The sequence below is a fragment of the Andrographis paniculata genome, unplaced genomic scaffold (genome assembly GCF_009805555.1).
Source record: "Andrographis paniculata isolate CXL003 unplaced genomic scaffold, ASM980555v1 Contig59END, whole genome shotgun sequence".
Taxonomy (NCBI): domain Eukaryota; kingdom Viridiplantae; phylum Streptophyta; class Magnoliopsida; order Lamiales; family Acanthaceae; genus Andrographis; species Andrographis paniculata.
Window position 1 is genome coordinate 1,791,139 of NW_026137594.1, and position 20,479 is coordinate 1,811,617.

The 20,479-nt window shown below is 32.9% G+C and overlaps 3 protein-coding genes across 8 annotated transcripts; 2 read left to right on the forward strand and 1 right to left on the reverse strand.

Moving 5' to 3' along the window:
- The first annotated feature begins 2,868 nt into the window (after positions 1–2,868).
- LOC127257858 (fatty acid amide hydrolase-like) lies at positions 2,869–9,890 on the forward strand. Of its 2 annotated transcripts, XM_051284350.1 has the most exons (20): positions 2,873–3,248; positions 3,902–4,011; positions 5,453–5,513; positions 5,594–5,766; positions 5,847–5,976; positions 6,045–6,122; positions 6,210–6,357; positions 7,013–7,125; positions 7,212–7,287; positions 7,371–7,442; positions 7,525–7,576; positions 7,663–7,737; positions 7,817–7,897; positions 7,989–8,092; positions 8,184–8,276; positions 8,348–8,416; positions 8,509–8,573; positions 9,345–9,406; positions 9,502–9,597; positions 9,694–9,890. In XM_051284350.1, exons 1-20 carry the CDS (start codon positions 3,140–3,142, stop codon positions 9,754–9,756), a joined length of 1,830 nt encoding a protein of 609 aa, XP_051140307.1. In that variant the 5' UTR covers positions 2,873–3,139; the 3' UTR covers positions 9,757–9,890. The 2 variants fall into 2 exon arrangements, with proteins under 2 accessions (XP_051140308.1, XP_051140307.1); XM_051284351.1 differs by lacking the exon at positions 8,184–8,276 and having other exon boundaries at positions 2,869–3,248.
- Positions 9,891–10,747: 857 nt separating this feature from the next.
- On the forward strand, positions 10,748–14,374 carry LOC127258452 (RHOMBOID-like protein 9, chloroplastic). The gene is made up of 8 exons (XM_051285294.1): positions 10,748–11,016; positions 11,248–11,325; positions 11,420–11,818; positions 11,906–12,050; positions 12,147–12,312; positions 13,052–13,222; positions 13,329–13,483; positions 13,967–14,374. Exons 2-8 carry the CDS (start codon positions 11,262–11,264, stop codon positions 14,178–14,180), a joined length of 1,314 nt encoding a protein of 437 aa, XP_051141251.1. The 5' UTR covers positions 10,748–11,016; positions 11,248–11,261; the 3' UTR covers positions 14,181–14,374.
- Positions 14,375–15,036: 662 nt separating this feature from the next.
- Positions 15,037–20,336, reverse strand: LOC127258533 (uncharacterized). 5 transcript variants are annotated; one of them, XR_007840319.1, is made up of 12 exons: positions 20,127–20,336; positions 19,247–19,439; positions 19,059–19,144; positions 18,581–18,665; positions 17,832–17,910; positions 17,567–17,697; positions 17,356–17,442; positions 17,029–17,132; positions 15,800–15,930; positions 15,558–15,671; positions 15,310–15,387; positions 15,037–15,237 (listed from the first exon to the last, which is right to left on the reverse strand). XR_007840319.1 is itself a non-coding variant. In XM_051285407.1 (11 exons), exons 2-10 carry the CDS (start codon positions 19,397–19,399, stop codon positions 15,559–15,561), a joined length of 969 nt encoding a protein of 322 aa, XP_051141364.1. In that variant the 5' UTR covers positions 19,400–19,423; positions 20,127–20,336; the 3' UTR covers positions 15,037–15,482; position 15,558. The 5 variants fall into 5 exon arrangements, 3 of the variants coding, with proteins under 3 accessions (XP_051141364.1, XP_051141363.1, XP_051141362.1); XR_007840318.1 differs by having other exon boundaries at positions 15,310–15,482; XM_051285407.1 differs by having other exon boundaries at positions 15,037–15,482; positions 19,247–19,423.
- Between the last annotated feature and the right edge of the window lie 143 nt (positions 20,337–20,479).

Consider the following 20,479-nt stretch of genomic DNA (forward strand, 5'->3'; position numbering starts at 1 on the left):
ATATGTCATATGTTAAAATCAAATATTGTCTGTGCTGTATGAGATTATATCATGTGTTATTAAATCATGCGCTGTATTTGTATTATATTAACGTATATTGTGTGTTGCCCGGTAGCACACGGTGTACTATTCAGCGCAGTGCTTAATCAACATACTGTGATAAAATAATCGATAAGTTTGAATCGTTGGATTGTTATTGATTAATCACGCGAGTTACGTCTAAATTCAAATACAAACACAAAATAGTGAAATAGAAAAATAAAATAAAATTAAGTTGACAAGTTTAACAATAACAAATCCCTTGTGATAGTAAAATATTGTAAATAATAATTCCTTTTTCCAATCTATAATTATTTACAACAATGAACCATTTATTTTTATGTTTTATTATTTATTTATTTATTTTTTATCATCTCTCACCCATCTATGTAATAGTCAAGGGTACCATACTGTATTGACTTGAGGAATCTGTGCTATTACTTCAATTAATACTATTAATTTTAATTATTCAAATGACTTGAAAGATGAAACAGATAATTTCATTTTGATATTTAATTTAATTAATACCATAGACATCCAAAATTAAAATAACATTATATGTGTGTAGAATATTCAGTTTTGAAATTGAAGATTAATTCAATTTAATTCCACAACATAGAAACATCAATGTTGTGTTCACTTTATATATATATATATATATATTTATTGTCGTAATTTCTTATAAATATAATGTATATTTTTATTTATAAAAAATAACAATTTCATATAAAATATCAATTTTATATTACCGACGCAATTATTTATATATATAATATAAAAAATATATTAATTAAAAATACAAAATTTAGAACCAAATCTATTTGAAAGCGGTTGAAAAGTGAAATATAGAAATTTTATGAAAATCGGACTGAGCAAAAAAGGAAACTAAGACTTTGGTACGGCAATACAACATTCTAGATTGTAACCAATCCAATATTTTTAATAAATTTATATAATATATTTTTTTACACGATTCTTAATACACATAATATATATTCTATCGTCACATAAAAAATTTAATATTCAATAAAAATTATTATTTCTATATTACGTACATAATTTTTTATATTTCACATACAAAAATACACCTCAAATTAAAATACTAAACAAACAAATCCTAATGTAACTTTTTTTTTTTGCGGCATCACTACAATTTTATTATTTTTATTTTAATAAATAACAATTAATTTTTAAATATTTATTTATAATTTCTTTTAAAAACTCTAATTTTATTTTTATCTATCTTATTTTAACATTAATATACTCCCTCCCTCCGTCCCATAACAAAGTATCCATTTTTTCATTTTAGTCTGTCCATAACAAAGTATTCATTTCTCTTTTTAGTAAGTGTACTATCTATCTAACATTACAAATACCCTTACAACTTACAATATATTACACAAATGCCATTACCTTTACGTCACACATACTAACAAAGTTATTTTAGTTATTTCTATTTTATTTCTACTATATCCCAATATAATATCAATATTTTTAAAATTACGTGCAAAAAGCTAATAAATATTTTTTTATTGGGAGGGAAGGAATATTATTATTTTACAATTATAACCAGACGCAGAACAATAAAATACAAAAGATAGACATATAAGGTGTGTTTGTTTGGGGGTTTGGATTTTGAGTTGGAATTTGAATAATAAAAATTTTGAATTTGAATAGTTGTATGATGTGCTATAAATAGGTATTGATGTGATGTTTTGAATGTAAAATTAATTTTTAGTATAATATAAAAAATAAAAAATAGGTGTTTGATTTGATATTTTTGGGGGGAAAAAATTAGATGAACAGTAGAATTTTGTTAAAATTCTACAAACGAACACACCCATAGTATATCAATTAAAATATAGTACGATGCATTTATTGAACATTTACTTACATATATTGATTTTAACGGAAGTTTGTTGAATTGCTTATAAAGCTCGATTAATAGTATATCTATTATTTACAGTGTATTTGTATTTTTTACTTTTGTATTTTATATTCCATCCGTCCCTATTTATCATGTTTATTTTTTTTTTTTTAATTTTTATACATCTCACTTATTTTGTCATTTTCTTTTAAAAAAATATACACTTTAATTTTATTTTAAAATTTTTTAAATTTCAATTAGACTAATTAATTATTTTAATTTTAATTTATAATTATTTTAAGTAATATATTTTTAATTATTTAAAAATTATACTCTTACATTCTGTGTCTACAATAATGTCAATAAATGTGGTTTTTCATCAATTTTAAAAAATACATTTTTTTAAAAAAATTAATATATTACACATGCTTATTATCTTTATATTATTTACACAATTCTTTATGTCTTACATTAAAAGAAAATTAAAAAAATAATAGTATATTTATTGAAACAATTTCACTAAAATAATTTTTATAACAAACAAAAAGATAACCTTGGTAACATAAATAAATGAATAAATAAATAAATGGCAATGAAAGTATTTTGTAGATTTCCTTATTGTTTCTTCCATACTGTAGTGTGTTTGTTTGGGGATTTGGATTTTGAGTTAGAATTTGAATAGTAAAAATTTTGAATTTGAATAGTTGTACGATTTATATAAATAGGTGTTGATGTGATGTTTTAATGTAAAATTTATTTTTAATATAATATAAAAAATAAAAAATAAATATTTGATTTGATATTTTAAAAAAAAAAAAAAATTAGATGAATAGTGAATTTAAAATCGGATCCTCAAACAAACACATCCTTTTAGTTTCACACACTCTTTTGCTACTCCTCATATCTCGATCACCACCACGACATTGCCAATGCTTCTCTCTCTCTCTCTCTTCGTTTTCTCTCTCTTCGTTTTCTCTCTCATCGTTTTCTCAGCACCTATATTTACTCAAAATACTTCTTGCCATCTCCGCCCCCCAACCCCACCCTACGCTCTCACAGCCTCCCTCCACCATATTCTCTCTCCTCTCTCTCTCTCTATATATATATATATATGTATGTATGTATATGTTTATATATAGACAGAGACACATATATACATATATAGTGTCATATAGATCATAATCTGTGCAGAGTTGTGAAGAAGATTAGTTTTAGAGTGAGAAACATTATTAGATGGGTAATTTTATGAGAGAGAAAGGAGGAGGAATGGTGTACAAGTCCCTCCAGGAAATCGATTTTGGCCCTCACAGTCAATACCTTTATGTCCATTCTGATGTTAAAGGTATAATAATTAATTAATTAATTTATTATTATTTTTTCTTATTAATTTCTCCGTTGAATTAATTGATTCATCTCTTTATGCTCAATGTCTGTTTGGAAGATCCATTTGATCTGTTGTGACATGCACTAGTGCTTCACACACACACCCGTTGGTGTTTCTGTGTTTTATATATACATATATATATATATATATATTAATTAACACAACATCCGTTTCATTTGTTGTGTATTTGTTTTTGTGAGATAATTTGAAGGAAAGTTTTTTATTTATTTATTTATTTTTTATGTGAGACTAAAAAAATACTCCATCAGGTAGTATAATAACATTTTTGTCTTTATTTTTTGGTACAAAAGTATTAATGTAATATTTGTAAAAAAAAAATAGAATATTTAATGAAATAATTACTTTGTAATTAGACGTTTCAAAATAATAGAAATATATATACTTATTAACTGGACGGAGGGATTATAATAATAATAATAATACCGAATATGTGTGATATATTAATAATTTTTAAAAAAAATTGTATAGAAATATATTTTTGTTAAAAGAACATAGTAGAATTTTCAGTTTTTTTTTTTTTTTAAATATTAAATTAAATTAAATTAAATGAGAGTTAATTAATTAATTTTTATGTACAATGAAATTGAAAGCTCCTCGAATGACTGGTCTTCTGGTGAAAGTATTTGCTTGGGGTCTGGAGGCCCCCATTTTTGGAGGCATCCTATCATTCTTTTTGAAGAAGAACAATCTAGTTCACAAGGTATGTATGTAATTATTCTTTTTTTTTTTTTTAATTTTATTTTTTATATATTTTACGTTATATAAAAAATAATAAAAATATTTTTAGTTTAAATGGACCACAAAATTTAAAGCCAATGGTCAATTACCCTCTCTATTATCTCAATAAATTTTAATAAATATTTAGGCAAGTGCATGATGCATATATTAAAATATAGGATATAGGATGTGTCCCTTTGTGACTTTTTTTTTTTTAATTTATTATAATATGAAGATATTGTTGTCGTATATGATGTTTTTATTTGTTTAAATATTAAATATAAAATATATTTAAAATTAAAACACAAGCTAGCACACCCATGATCTAATAGGTATTGATCCGATCGACACCTTAATTAGATAATATTATGTGTTCTTTAGGTTTTGATTTTTCTTTATAAATAAAATAATTATTGAATGCAATATTTCATATATGTCAATTTTTTTTATTTTTTTTTTTTTTTTTATTTTTTATTTTGGAGGTTATCATTGCGTGTGAGGTTAATTAGCTGAAATTGTTAGCCATCGAAGTGGTTAACTTCCTATTCAATTAATGGTCTGGACAATGCCATGAGATTCCAACAAATTGGGAATTATTGAACGTGACAATAATTAGCTCAAAGTGACATCTGAACTACGTAAAATCGATGAATTTAATGTTTGCCTTCAAAGAATGTAATGATATGAGATGAGATGCAACCGGTCGATGTGATCGATGTGGTCCTCGTAACGCATACGAAGTTCTACGCAAGAACATCGCTCAATGCTAACTACCCGATCGAAACAAATAAAGAATAACAGCTTCTTGTCGTTGAATTTGCTCGATACCATTTTCCCCAAAAAAGTAACATTTTTCGTCGATAATCCTTTTCTTTTTTCGATAAATTTGAGTTTCATCTTTCGAATTCGAGACTTATGGCTCTTAAACTATGTTAACGAGTGATCCAGACTTACAATCTAAAATCAATTGATATTAAGTAGAATGGTCTTTCACCTTGTAAGCCAAGGAGTTCTGCTTGACCTATTCAACAATTTACTTTAATCACATTTTTTTTTTTTATCACTTTTTTAATAATTTTTATTTTTTGTAATCAATATGCCCAAATGAGTTAATTTAAATGGACGGTGAAAATATATTTTTTTAAAGAGACCGATGGGACTTAAAATATTTTGATATAATATTAAATTATCATCTCACCTAAAAGTTTAAACCAATAGGAATATGTACAATTAATGAGACATGATATAGTTTTTCAACAACTCACACCTAACGATAGAATGTAATGAAATTCGTCGATCTTTAGTTCCTCGTCAAGATCGAATAGGACAACTTTTTTCTTTTGTGATCTTAGAATATATGCAAGTGTGTGTACAAAACCGATCTATAAGTCGACTCACTTTGTGTTAGCATGTCGATTTTGTAGCTTGTCTCGTTCGCATCATTGCAAGAATCGCCACACTTTACCCCATCGCATCCATATCAAGGTTAGGTATCGAATCGTTTATCTTCCTCTACTACAAATCTCGACGTATTTCAAGCTTATGGATCATATTTTGTATGACAGAAAGTCGCAGCGAAGATACAAAATATCTCGACGCCGATATGTCGCCCCCGGAGAAGGTCCAACAGGCAGTGGATTGTTTAAGCCCCCCGATTCCTCGAAATCCTAATTTCCGGCGCTGGACGATAATGGACTACGCCAGGGCGTATACCTCAGGGGAAACAACTCCGACGATGGTAATGATCGATTAAGATTTCACAACGAAACATTACATCGACAAAAAACTTGTAATGGAAACTCCCTGTCTCTGCGACAGGTAGCTCGTCGATTCATCGCCTTCTTACAAGAATCGTCGAGTAAGGATCTGCAGATGTCCTTCTTCATTAACTCCGACGCCGAGGATATTTTGAAACAAGCTGCCGAATCAACTGCGCGCTACAAGCGAGGTTCGTGTCGCGACCTTTTCATTCGTTTTCAAATTTCGTCTCTCGACTCAAAGCTAATGTTCTTCCAGGCGAACCTATCTCGGTCCTCGATGGTGTCCCGGTAGCTGTTAAAGATGAAATAGACTGCTTGCCATATCCGACTACCGGTAATAAGGCCATTCTAGTTCATCTTTGATCGATCCCTCGATGAATTTCTGGTCGCTTAACCATCGTTCGACGAAAACCATATACAGGAGGCACGAAATGGATGCATCGAGTACGAAAATGCACGAACGACGCGTCCTGCGTTAGTCGCCTCCGGTCGTGCGGCGCAATGATCGTAGGCAAGACGAATATGCATGAGCTCGGAGGAGGGATTAGCGGCATCAATCCTCATTACGGGTACGCGTTTTGATCGTAACTGTTAAATAATCATCTCACCTAAAAATTTAGGGATGACAATGGGTTTAAGTAGTCCCAATCCAAATCTAACCAGATTATTTAGAATTGGGTCCAATTATTCGGATATTAGGTCTAAGTCAAGGTCGGTATTGTATATGATTATCGAGTCGGGTCTCAAGTCCAATGGTGGACTCTACCTAGGCCTGAATCCGACCTGGACTCGATTAATATACTAATATATTAATTATATATGAAAAAAAAATTAATAACATAAATTATATTAAAAATATTATTTTAATTTAATATATTTATTATTTTATTATAATATTTTTAAATAAAATATATAAATTTTAATATATGTCGGGTGGATTCGGATCCAATGATAAGTTAAATTTTAAAAGTTGTAAAAGATTTTTCGAATCTGTTGAGTCCATAAAATCTTGTTGGATATTGTTCAAATTGGGTCTGGATATAATCGGATCCAATTCGGATTTCTGGTCCAGCCATGTGTGTTTGGGTGGTCTCGGCTGGACCGGACCCATACCCAAACCGTTTCCATCCTATAAAAGTCTAATCTTTGTAAGAAAAATACATAATTAATTACGTATTATATAGTATTTTAACAGTAACGATTTCTCGAATTGTTTGTTAAAAGGGCTGCTAGAAATCCGTACAACCGGCGCAAGATCACCGGAGGTTCTTCGAGTGGCTCCGCTGCTGTGGTCGCCGCGGGATTGTGTCCCGTCGCGCTTGGTGTCGATGGAGGAGGTAAGAATTTGCGATAGTTTTAATATAAGATTCGAAGAGATCAAACTGATCATTGAAATTTTTTTCCGTTCATGGACTTTCGATAGGATCGGTTAGACTCCCCGCAGCACTTTGTGGCGTTGTCGGTATGAAGCCAACTTTCGCATGCGTGCCACACGACGGGTGACTATTGAGCTTTTTCTTTCCTTTCCTTTTCTCCTTGCGTTCGAAATCAATTTATCATGTGTCGATTTCGATGGTTGTAGAGTTCTTCCCTTAAACTATACGATCGGGATGGTCGGGATTCTCGCAGCCACAGTCGAGGATGCGCTCATCGCGTTAGTTTCCTCGACCCGTTCGTTAGCATTCTTACATAATTCTTTCGAAGTTCTAACGATCAATACTTTCGACCTTTTTCAGCTACGCTGCCATTGGCGGCGATGCTTCGTCTCGCCCCTTCGACAATCCAGTCGTAAGATTGATCTTACATGTCTTAACCTCTTTTTCAAAAACATAACGAATCGTAACACTTTCATCGCTTGTTCGACGCAAAACCAGCCGAAAATAGGTCTCCCCGAGCTCAAATCCGCAAACTACTCATCGTTGAACATCAAAATGGCGCGATACGAAAAGGTTTGTTCTCAAGATCAAAGCTTTAAACAAAAACCTTCGAATGGTTCGCTCATCGCATCGATCTTTCCTCCTCGACCAGTGGTTCGACGACTGCAGCGACAACATTAGGACATGCTGCTCGGATGCTGTCGCGAATTTATGCGAGACATACGGCTGGAAGGTACTGGAATGCGATAAAAATACATAATTATTTCACTATATATCATCGATCTGAGAGTGAATAATCGATCATTCTTGCTCTGTTTTTCTAGACGGTAGATGTGACGATACTGGACATAGAATCGATGCGGCTAGCTCACTACGTAACACTTGCGACCGAATGCAGCAACGCGATTTCCGGCTACCTCGATAAGTTGTGAGTTCTGTACTTTCATATTCTTAAGCTTTCTTTCGATTTCTTGTGATCGACGAGTGAATAATTTATCGGGAGGATCGAAACAAGACAGTGATAAATCGGAGATGGGATGGGATATCCGAGTAGGCCTTGCGATGTATGCTACTTTCGACACCAATGAGTACCTAAACGCTCAAAAAATCCGGTAGGCGATCTTATGTAGCTCCAAGCTCTTCCTCTATGGCTGGCGATAATTTTGCTTGCCTTTAATTGCAGGAATCGGCAACTTGAAATCCATCGGAAGATATTTTCCATGGCAGACGTCATTGTTACTCCATCCACCGGGTAAATCTCCGATTCCTTCTTCATTAAAATATCTCGTGAAAATGTTTTTCGATCATTTTGATTTAGAACTTTCGATTGCTCTGTTTCGACAGAGTGACAGCATACACAATCGAGGACGATGCAGTAGCCACCGGAGAACTCGACTACATAAACGGAGGTAAAAGAAAAAAAAAGAAAAAAAAGAAAAAAAAGCTCGTAAAGCTTATCTATGAGTACATTGAGGCTCTGTTTATTTAGGTCTGATTTTGGTACGATATTGTTCATCACTCCCCCCTCCCCAAAGATTATGAATCAAATTGTTCCGTAAGGATAACACGGTGGTGTAGGGGTTCAAATCCCAGATGATTCAGGTCACCTGCCACACATGGTTTGCCTAGTGTAACTTTTCGGTCGGGTCTGATTTTTAAGGTATTAGGTTCGACCGGGGGTTTACGTGCACTTTCGGATAGCAGCTGCTGGTTCCCACGTCATAAAAAAAAAATTATAAATCAAATTTGTATTTTTTTTTTAATATTTATAACATCTATTTATATCATTCTCTCTGTCTCTCTTGTTTATCATTTTTGTCGATTCCAAAATAATAATCTCTAAATTATTCTTACTTTTTTATTATTATTACGCAATTGCCACTACTTTTTACACTAATACACTCACAGCGGCAAAAAAAATATTTTATTTGTACTTTTTATTCACTGCCGATATAATTTCAATATTACTTAAATATTGTATCAAATATAATTCAAACTATAGTTTTGAGACGAAGAGAGTATTAAATAAAATTTTAAATTATTATTATTATTATTATTATTTTCATATTTGAAATTTAAATTCAAACTTTAAAGAAAGAATATCTTAACGCGAAACGCCTTAAGAGTTTCTTGAGGATAGAACTGATGGTTCGATTTTTTTTTCTTTTATTTTTTTTCAGCGGGGTTAGTACGGTATATGATAGCCGGAAACTTTCTAGGATTGCCTGCAATAACGGTTCCGGTATGCCTTACATCGACCATATATATATATATATATATATATTTGTTGTTGTTTTTAGTATGTTTAATTTTTGGTATGGCATTCAATATTTAAAGGTGGGATACGACTCGTCGGGGCTGCCGATCGGGGTGCAGTTCATCGGGAAGCCGTGGTCGGAATCGCTGTTGATGTACATTGCATCGGCTATGCAGGTAATTCAGACATCGACCTTCATATTTCTAAGTAAAAAATATTGAATGAGGATTAATGAATATTGATGTGCATATATATATGGTTTGTGTGTTCAGACATTGTGCTTGTCGGAACAGAAGAAGCCCGAGGTTTTCTACGACATGCTTGCCGACGACTGAATATATATACATATGTATATATGTGAGTGGATGTAGTGGCAATGGCCGATGATTTAGAGGAACTATTGATTCATCAAAATGTTACCATGGATTTCATATAATATCAAAATTTGATATTTTCCGTTACTTTTTCAGATCTATTGTCTCAAAAATTTGTATCCATCCATGGATTTCATAAGTTTTTTTTTTTTTTTTTTTTTTTTTTTTTTTTTCGTTTTATTTACGATATATCTATTTTGTAAAACATTCTATTCAACTATTATTTTGAAATGAGAGTATAATAGAGTGGTGAAGTCCTTAAACCTATAGGTTGAAACTTAATTTTATATTCTCTAGCACTCTTAACATTTGAAGAAATAACATATCTAATGTCACAATACATATTAAAGGAAGTCCCAGCGCCTCTAGGTCGATATGCCACATATGGTTCGTGACTTGTTTTATAAAACCTAATTTGCAGTTAAAGTTTACCAAAACGTATATCTGTATAGCCTATGCGGATTTCATATTATAAATAATAATAATAATAATAAGAATAAGGAATAGCCTCGGTAAACTATTAGGTATGACAAGGTTTATTTAAAGTCTACTCATCGAATAATAATAGCGAAAGCGAATTATAAAAAATAATAAAAAAATAGATAGAAATGATTTGGTATCTTGGAATGAACTTGTAAAATTGTCAAAATTATTATATATATTTATTAACAAATAAATTATTATTATTTTTTAATTAATATTTTTGCAACTTTTAATATATTATACAATCATTATTTTAATATCACATAATTTAATAAAAATATTTTTATTATTTTTATTATAAATCAATATAATATTAATATTAAAAAATTTACGGACAGACTAAGTGTTATATTTCATGCTAAGATATTTATAAAAACCAAATAGTCCATTAAAAAGAATAAACATTAATTTTCTGAAGTGAAATAATAGAAGTACAATGTGGGACGGAAGGTTGAGATTGTGTGGGGTCTGTGGAAATCCCCAAGTACCCAAAGCTGCGGTGGTTCTTCCTCTGCGCACACGTGGCTCTCAATGGCGGCCATACCCAGGATAAGGTGCGGATTCTTCCTTGGATTCTTCCCCTCTGCCCCAATGGCCACACCTGCGCCTACCAGACCCACCCAACATCATTCCCCGCACTTCCGCCTGCTTCGGAGCTTCTGCATTTATGGAAATGCAGCTTACACCTCTGGACTTGCTATTCTCTTCCCCTTCCCTCTGTCTTCTTATGTGAAAAAGGTACCGTATACCAACTCAAATCACTATCATTATCATTATTAACATAGAACGGCGATTCTCATGGCAGCCGACCAATTGTTCGACGAAATGCCTCAATGAAACTCGAATTGCTTCAGTTCTTTCTATGTTGAACAGTTAGTTCGAATTTGATATTGTTTACTTTGTGGTTTGATGATTTATTGATGCAATTTGGATAATTGATTTGCTTTTGATAAATTGGTGCAAGTTCAGATATACATACACATATGGCTACGATAACAAGCGGCCATAAATTGTTCTATGGAGAATATAGTTTCGCCATTGCAAAAGGTATCAGACGGAAAACCTAGAAATCGATTTTAGCATTGTTGGCATTAGATTGTAGTTTGTGTAGTTACTATTTTTGCCAATTCGATTGATTCAGGTAAACGTGAATATGCTTCCTATGATGGTGCCTCCTTGCCGCAGATCGAAATCAATATGAAGAAAGGCAATGCTGGATCTCGATTGGAGAGGATCATGATGGTGTCATCTATACTTCTCGGAAAGAATTTAGGCTCCAACAGTTTCTCTGTTTGCAGGAATCTTCGAAAGAGGAGATTCTACCCTGTTCAAAATGCACAAAGTTCTACTGAAAAGCATCTGAAGTTTTTAGATTCTTATCTTGAAAAGGTTCATGGTGATGGTGATGATAATGGCGATGCCAAGCCGGCTTCTGTGGAATTCTTTCGCCGTAAAATGGAATCAATTGGTAAAAATGACCAACAGAAAGCAGACAACAGCCTTAGATCACTAGAGAATTATTTCAGAAAAATTAGAAGTGGTAATGATAGTATCATCGAAGTTTTTCCTGCTTGTAGAATGTAGAACTTATTGATTGACGGCACTTCCTGTCTTTTTGTCGACAAAGATTTGCAGGCATCAATGAACATCAAGGTCAATAAAGACCAAGAACAAGCAGTGGATGGAATGTTGAAAAATAATATGAAGTTAAAGCTCGAGGATTTGGAGGACAGGCAGAAATCTGAAGAAGATGTCTCTGATTTCTACATAGTGTAATGCTATCAATGTTAATTTACTATACTGTCGTACTTGGTAATATGACAGTTAATTTTTGCTGGTTTGATTTATGTGACGCTTGTTTTCTGCAGAGGTATATTAGCTTCTATAAATATTGCAGTTTTCTTGTTTGAGTTGGCGACGCCGGTAAAGAACTCGAATTTTGAGCTCATGTCACTCCCAATGGTTTATGGAGCGAAGTTAAATACCTCGATTCTCATGGGAGAGTGGTGGAGGCTAATGACACCAATGTTTCTGGTACAAGACTGATGACTTGGTCCGTGCTTCATTACTGTTTTTTGGTTAGTGTTCGATTGATGGAAAATGCTCAGTGTGACCGATATGAACTTCCATGGGTGGGTTAATTCATAGTCAAATGAAAGTACAGGCATTCAATATCCTCTGAAAAAGCATCTGTTTTTTTAAGCTTTGGATTTGTGTATGGGTTTTAGGAACAGTAAATTGAAATAGTATCTGATTATGCAATATAAATAGGAGTTTAATTTAGTTTTTTGAATGAAAATTTATTTCTGTGTAATTTATTAAAGGAAAATAAGATGTTTGATTTCGATGGTTTTAAGGAGAAAATTATTTATGAATAGTGTAGAACCAAAACCAGGTTTTAGTTTGTATTTCATTATTATTTAGATGATGTTACCGAATACAGATAATGAAATTATGAACCTCGTTTGTTTTCTTTATTTATATAGGTGCAAAGCCATTTCTACTTATTTCTTTGACATTTGATTCTATATAATGTTGCATAGAGTGAATACAAGCATGAAATCTCATACGTCTCCGTTAGGTTGTTTTCATTCTATTCTATATGCTTTCGACACTTTACTTTACGGTGCTTGCAAATACAGCAGATTGAATCATATGAATCTGGTAAAAACATGATGTTATTTAATTTGCTTTCCATTGGTTGAGCTGATCGAAAAGATCATTTTGTTGAATCAGAATTCTACTTCACAAAAACTCGTGTTATTTGCTGCAGCATTCGGGTTTCTTTCATATGTCCCTTGGCAGCTGGATTCTCCTAACTCTCGGGCTTCAAGTATCCCAAGAATATGGTTCCTTCACTTTTCTACTGATATACCTTCTTGGAGGAATTTCCGGCAATCTGATTAGCTATCTGCATACGCCGGAGCCAACTGTTGGGGGGACGGTACAATGCTCTTGACGAACCCTCTTTTATATTACAGCCGTAATGGTAGTTTAATCGATATTTCTGTTTCAACTTAAGATACATGTTTTCAACTGTCGTTGTTCAGGGGCCAGTTTTCGCCATAATCGGCGCATGGCTTATTTACCAAATTCAAAACAAAGACTTCATTCCAAGGTCGGCTTCTGACAAAATGTTCCGGAACGCGATCATCATGACAGCTCTGACATGTGCTCTGAGCAATTTTGGTCTGATCGACGACTGGTAATATTGGAAGACTACATAATACTCTCTCCATCCACGAATTCTATGCTTGTTTGAGCTTAACACAGATTTTAATAAATATATTATTATATTAGTAGATTATTACATACATTAGGAATATTGTGGAGAGTATATGAATCAGTTAAACGAGGTGATAGAAAATTTTTGAAAAATCTAGTGTGTAGATATTTATGACATTTTTGTAAATAAATATAATATTTAAAAGCAATAAATTATGAAGTGTATGATATTTCTTTGCTATAAATAAAAAATGACATTTTTAATTTTTTTGTATAAACAAAAAAAAAAAAAAAATGTATATAATTAGTAGATGGAGGGTTTATATAGTTAACTATGCATTTCTTTATATCTTAAGTTTTTAAATGAAAGGGTCATTTAACAATAGTCAGAGCTGCGACCCTTTATTATCTAACTTCGTTTGTTGGTTAGTATGAAATGAAAAAATTTTGTACTCGCATGCAGGGCTCATTTGGCTGCGGCTTTAACTGGCGTAGCATACGGATTTTTCACTTGTCCGACTATACAAGTGAAGGATGTATCTTCGGGGCAAAAAAGAGTCATGCTGGTAAAACAGTACACGGATCCTTGCAAATCCCTCGCTTTCTTCTCCGTCTTCCTCTTGCTTTTGTCGTCGTTACTTCTCGTCGTTGAACCTCCGGTGGATCTTACAGGGTGAAGGTAGTTGGTGTTGTATAATAGTGAAGTTTGTTTTTACTATAGCATAGAGTGATAGTAAACGCAGCCATGTGAGGAACTGCACTTGGACAAGTTAATTGAAAGTTTATACATAAAATGTAGTTATACGACGTTAGACAAGTGCTGTACTGTAGTGTACCTGTTATATGTATTTCAAATTTTGTGTAATGTGCATCTTTGCGTGTTCCAAAAGAGCTTGATGTTATTTACATATAATAAAAGTTTATGTATACTATAAATACATAAAAATGTATGTTTTTGTGATTGCCTTCTTTTTGCACAATTTTGCAACCATTTTTTAATTTACGGTGGTTTAGCACAGTGCTGACAGCACTACGATGCGCTGCTAACAGATAACACAAGATAGAACACAAGATAATACAAATTCAGTTTAAGAGATTTTGATAAACTAATTGTATATATAATATGTTTGTAATTTAAGCAAAAAAACTAAAGATATTTCGTTATTAAGTATTATTTATTATTTGTCAATGTATATGTCATACAAGAACAGACAAAAATAGTAAAAAATATACTTTGAATTAGAATGGAGAGAGTATAATATTAGCCTAAAGCTATGTGCGGAAATTTAATGTACTTGATGAAAATAATACTAGACTTTATGAGAAATCCTCATATTGGGCGCACAAAAAAACTTCAATTCGGTTCCACAAAAAATGGTCTAGTGATGTGAAGATAACTCAGAATTTTAAAGTCATAAGTTCAATGCAATAATAATACTATGTTCATGTGCTAATTAGCTCCGTGAAAACTTAATACATTAGCGGAAATATATGTAACCTATGCTCAAATGCCGCGCAATTCTGCCAGCCGAATGAAAGAACCTTTGGAGTTTACACAGGCCTAATGTGCTACAAATGAATATCAACTATTTACTAGAACATCAAAGCCAATTTAGACAAATACCGCAAGAAGAGGTGTAGCATTGTTACATGAACCGGGCGGGAAGGATTGTTCAATTGCAATCAGCAAGCGGCGCATCTTTACAGTTTCTTTTCCTAAAAGACTATACGGCACTGAACAGCATACAGACACAATTTGATTTTGGGCACGACAATGGCAACGGCAAAATAATGTAGATATCTAACCTGAATTTGTGTGTGTGATACATATATGGTTCCATCTTCGTTGCTTGGCTAAAGATATTCGCAGCTCTGCACAAGGACCTGAGATTATGGGTTATTGCAGTCCGTTGAGATTATCTTTCAGCCACGCCCGACCACATTGGACATTTCAGAAGAAGTCGAGCAGCTCAAATTTGCTGCAGGTTATGGGTAATATAAAAGTCCATCTGATAAATTAGTAGAAGTTGTAAGGTTTACAGAGGTTTGCTTACATTAACTTGGAAGCACTGTCATTGGAATTCGATCGTCGTAAGCTCCATTCGACAGGTCAGAACTTTGAAAGGCATCTTTCCTCCTATGATCCAATGAAGTTGCTTCATGTATCCCTGAAAAATTAAGAGCACTATGAAAATATACATTCTACTAAGATATAACTTAAACATGTATGATATATTAATTTATTTTTATATTATTTTTTTTCAAAAACAAGTAAAAGAAAAGCTTCCATTCATACCGATGCCCAAAATGGTAGCACAAACCAAAAAACCAGGCAGGGAGAAATCCCTTTTGTACATAATTTCCATTAATATAATGCATCCTCCAGCAACCATTAAATGCCTTGGTGATGAGAAAACCATATGCAATCTGCAATACATCAGCAATACCAAAATGTCGGGCACTGGAATAGACTGGAAATTAAACTACATGCCCAAAATAAACTATATGCAGCACATTGAACAATAAGAAGGTCTAAAAGCTATTTGATTCCATAAAGAAGACTAATTATAAAAGAGAAGGCCAACTCAGTTGATACCATACCACTACTTAATGACCACAGTATTACCGACTGCAATCTCAATAAGGATTTAAAAGAATGATAAACATAGTAGTACGAAGCTTTTACACAAAGGGTTTTATCGTGAGATACAAATTGGAAATTCTAAGTTCGTGACATAAAATACATTGGAAGTAGCAGGAGATAACTGAAGTTGGTGAAAAAGATTGTATTGTGTGTTGTTGAATTGAAAAAATGCATGCCCCGAAAAGCAATGGGAGTTGGACAACAATCATGACACTAATAGCACCCAACACAGTAATGTCACATACATACCACCTATCACATAATAGGAACAAACATAACAAATGTTTTGGAAATTAAAGACAATACATTATAACACACTTTTCAGAGACCCTTTAGAAAAAAGTAGGGCACACAGTTTCTAAGGACTTTTCTATGTTCTCCCTGAAGCTGGTGATGTGTATATTTTATTCTCAGCTAGGATATCAGTCTTTAGAAAATCAGCAATAGCACTCTGCGCATGCTGATCATAAGTTCATGAGCATAAACCAATTGTACAGTAGCTTCAAGATGTGATTCCATTGTGAAGGTAAGTTTTTGTATGTTATTACTTTGTTTTTCTTAATTTTAAATATACTTTTTGTGCATTGTTTCTGCCCGGTAGTGTTCAGCTCAGATTTTCGATCCCTTTTCCAACTCATAAATTGGATCACCAAGAATCAAAATCAGATTAAATTGGGAAAGTTATTATCTATGTACAAGGTAATTGACAGATTGATTGCACAACATATATTTTGTACTTATCCTCCAAGTACTGCTAAGTGAGAGAGCATCAATATAACTAACAAAAATAATAAAAATAATAAATACTAGTATAAATTAAAACATGATCCATGGTGTGTACAAATTTTCATTAAAATTTAGAAAAAGCATTAATGAAGTACCTCTCTTCTGCTATGCTGTCAACATAAAATATCAAGATTATTCCAAAAAGGATAAAACTTGAGAATGCCCATACTGAGAACGGCAATTCTACATTTGTTGATCCCTTAATAGAACAAATAGAAAACTAAATATCAGTATGGACAAGGTCATGGCTAAATCACCTGGAAAACGAGAATAATTAAGAAATATAAGGAAATAAATCCTGATAACAATATATACAAATCAACGAGAATAATTAAGAAATATAAGGAAATAAATCCTGATAACAATATATACAAATCCAAACCATTAGTGAAATTAGATATATGAGAAACGCAGGAACTCACAACAATCATATCCCACATTGCAACCGGGAACATAAAACAGGTGGCAGAAGCAATAGTAATGGCATTGAGCCGCCTTTTAAGTTGATTCTGACATTATCAAATGAATAAAGTGTGAATCAACAACTCAATTCCTACATCTGTATTGATGGCAGCGGTCAAGATTTGTAGAAATATCAAAAGTAGGTGTATGTGATAAAGATGTCATCAATACCTTAAGTGATACACGCCTGGCAATTATCCTTCGTAATGCTGATAAAATTCCAGCAAAGATGAGAATTAGCATATCCTTAATACCTAAAACTTCTTCTGACTTGACCTCCTCATCTGATCTTTCACTAAAAGGTATTATTTAGTTAAGTTCACATTAATTCAGTTTTGATGATTATGTAGGCATGCTAAGGGTAAGAAATTAATCATCAATCTGTCTATCAGCAGCACTAAAAGGTTTGTAATAGATAGCTCAATAGAGAGGATATTTAAGGGAAATTGTGTGGCCATAGCCCATCCTTGTGCTAAGAAGTAGAATGATGCCAGCATTGCAATGAACCCACCTACCTAGTAGAGAAGAAAACTTTTAATAAGTTTAACATCAACTGAAAGAAAAAATAAAGCAACATTTTTTCCAAAACAATAAGGTGCCCACTTTCTTCCTCAATTTCTAACTGCCACTGGCCTATATAATTAGCAGAGCCTTTGACATTTTAAGCACATCACAGAAACTATGTCTGTTATCTTAAAGATGCTTAAAAAATCATCCACCAAAATATATCAGAACCTCACACCTTCGTACAGATCATTATCAAAGAAAAAGTCATCCGTAGTTCTGTACCAAGGAAAAACATACATTCTCTATTTGGTAGTTTTCTAGGTGGTTTAGTTTGTTTTGGTTTAGGCGTTTGAGAGTGAAACATTTTTACTTCTTTGACATTGTTGTTAGAAGTTCATAAAGAAAAACAATATGTGGTCGAATAATCTTGTTTTAAATAATCAGCTCTCTCATCATTGCCTATTACCACATAACATTTGATTATTCAGATGATACAATTAATTTCTGATGGAAAACCATATCCAAATTATACAAATGGCAGAATGCTATGTAATCATGCCTGATTAACATGCAATATATATACTTGTTAAGTGTGAAACCAAATCTGAATGAGTGAAGCAAGTGATATAATTTAAATAATAAGAGGGAGCAAATATAAAATAATAAAGAAGCTAGAACCTTTTTCCAAATATTGCCACTTCTACCATACAAGATAGCAGATACCACTCCAAGAATAGCACCAGCATACTCAGCCAATATGGCCCTGACATGATAAACATTTTCCTCTTAAGTAATTAGCATAATTTACGTAGCCAAATTATACTACAAACAATCAATATCCACTTTATCTCAGCACCATAAGGTGGTCAGCAATTGAAATTTCCCATTTTAACCAGAGGGATTTGGTAAATTGTTTTAATCATGTGCCAAATGTATCCTTGTAACATAATTTTGATCTGCTCCAGTACCCTACCTACTCCAGCTCCATAATAGAGCTACACTTATATTGCCTCATAATTTAAAGGAGAAATTGGTTTCATTTCAACATATTTTTAGCAAACAACAATTCCTTCTGGATGGTGCATGCAGCATGAATGGCATCTTCTTTCAAGATGCAGGAATGAAGCATTCAGATATTCTTGGGCTAAAAGCTTACCTGAGAGGACCACCAGATTTAAGCCCCTTTCCCCATAAGATAAAGTATAGGGCAGTTACACTACCATTTATCACTGATGGAATAACCTACGATGCAGTAAGGAAAGAACTGTAAATAGAGATCATGTAAAATTAATATTGTATTCAGACAAAGTAAAAACTTAAAAGAGCATTATACTCTATGACGACCTGAGTATTAGAAAGAGACCTCCCCTTCCAAGGCTTCTGTAGAAGTAAGAACACAACAGATGAAGGAAGAAGACAGCAGAAGATGAACAAAATAACTGATGCCCCCGTTTCAGACAAGTATTGGTAGACAGAATAGATTGACCAAATTCTCATGAGGTTACCAATAATGTGGATAACCTGCAAGGGAGTTTGCCTGCATTCAAACAGCAGTATTCATGCAATTGAATAGGTAAAAATTAACTCAGTACCACACACATTATATTTCCTCTAACTGATAACAGCTTATCTTTATGTCATAATCCCAAGTCAGAACTGGCCTTAAATGGCACAATATTTACCATTTCAGATGATCTCACAATTTTTTAATGCAACTCAAACCATTCATTATGTTTGTTTTCAATATTATTTTTGTGGAAGCAGGGTGTGGTTTGTAGGATTAAAAAATTCTAAATAGGTGTAAAACAACTTGTACATTTGATGTGAACATAATAGGTGTAAAACACTAATATGTAATGGTTCTACAAAATCGTCGGATTAAGATTAAGATCAGTTTTCAAAGTGTTTACACTAAAATTTGAGTGGCAATACATACATACATGTACGTACAGTGGCGCCCACTTAATTATTGCATGCTAAATATAAGGTTTTAGCTTATTGCTACGGAAAAAAATTTATTCAAAATTTTATGAACCAGTAAACACCTCTAGGCAATATAACACAATGTGAATCGTGAATACAAATGAAATTTCAACAAGCTCGCAGAAATTGAACCACCCATGGGAATGCTTCTTACAAAACAAAAAGCACGAGACAGCAAAGGCATTGATTAATTACCAAAAGAACGACCAGTTATCAGTAGAGAAGTGCTCATACGGCTTACCTGAAATTAGAGGGATGCGAGGAGCCCCGACTTTCGGGCATTTGATTTGGGGACATCATTTCTGCTCCTCTTTCAAACTTCCTTCCTTCGATTCCTTGAACAGCAGGAAACTATACAGGATTTGATTCACGCTGGCGTAATGAAGATTGAAGCAGCGAAGGAATCTCTGGCTCCCTCTGATGGAGTAAACGCAGACGAAAGTCCCCCAAAACTGGACATGAATTTCAGGGAAGACGACTGTATTTGGACATTTATTAAATTTGGGTTTTTGTTGGGCCCAATATCCATTTGGGCCTGAATTTTATGGGCTGACCCATTCTTTAATTTCGATGACCCAATAAACTATCTATTTG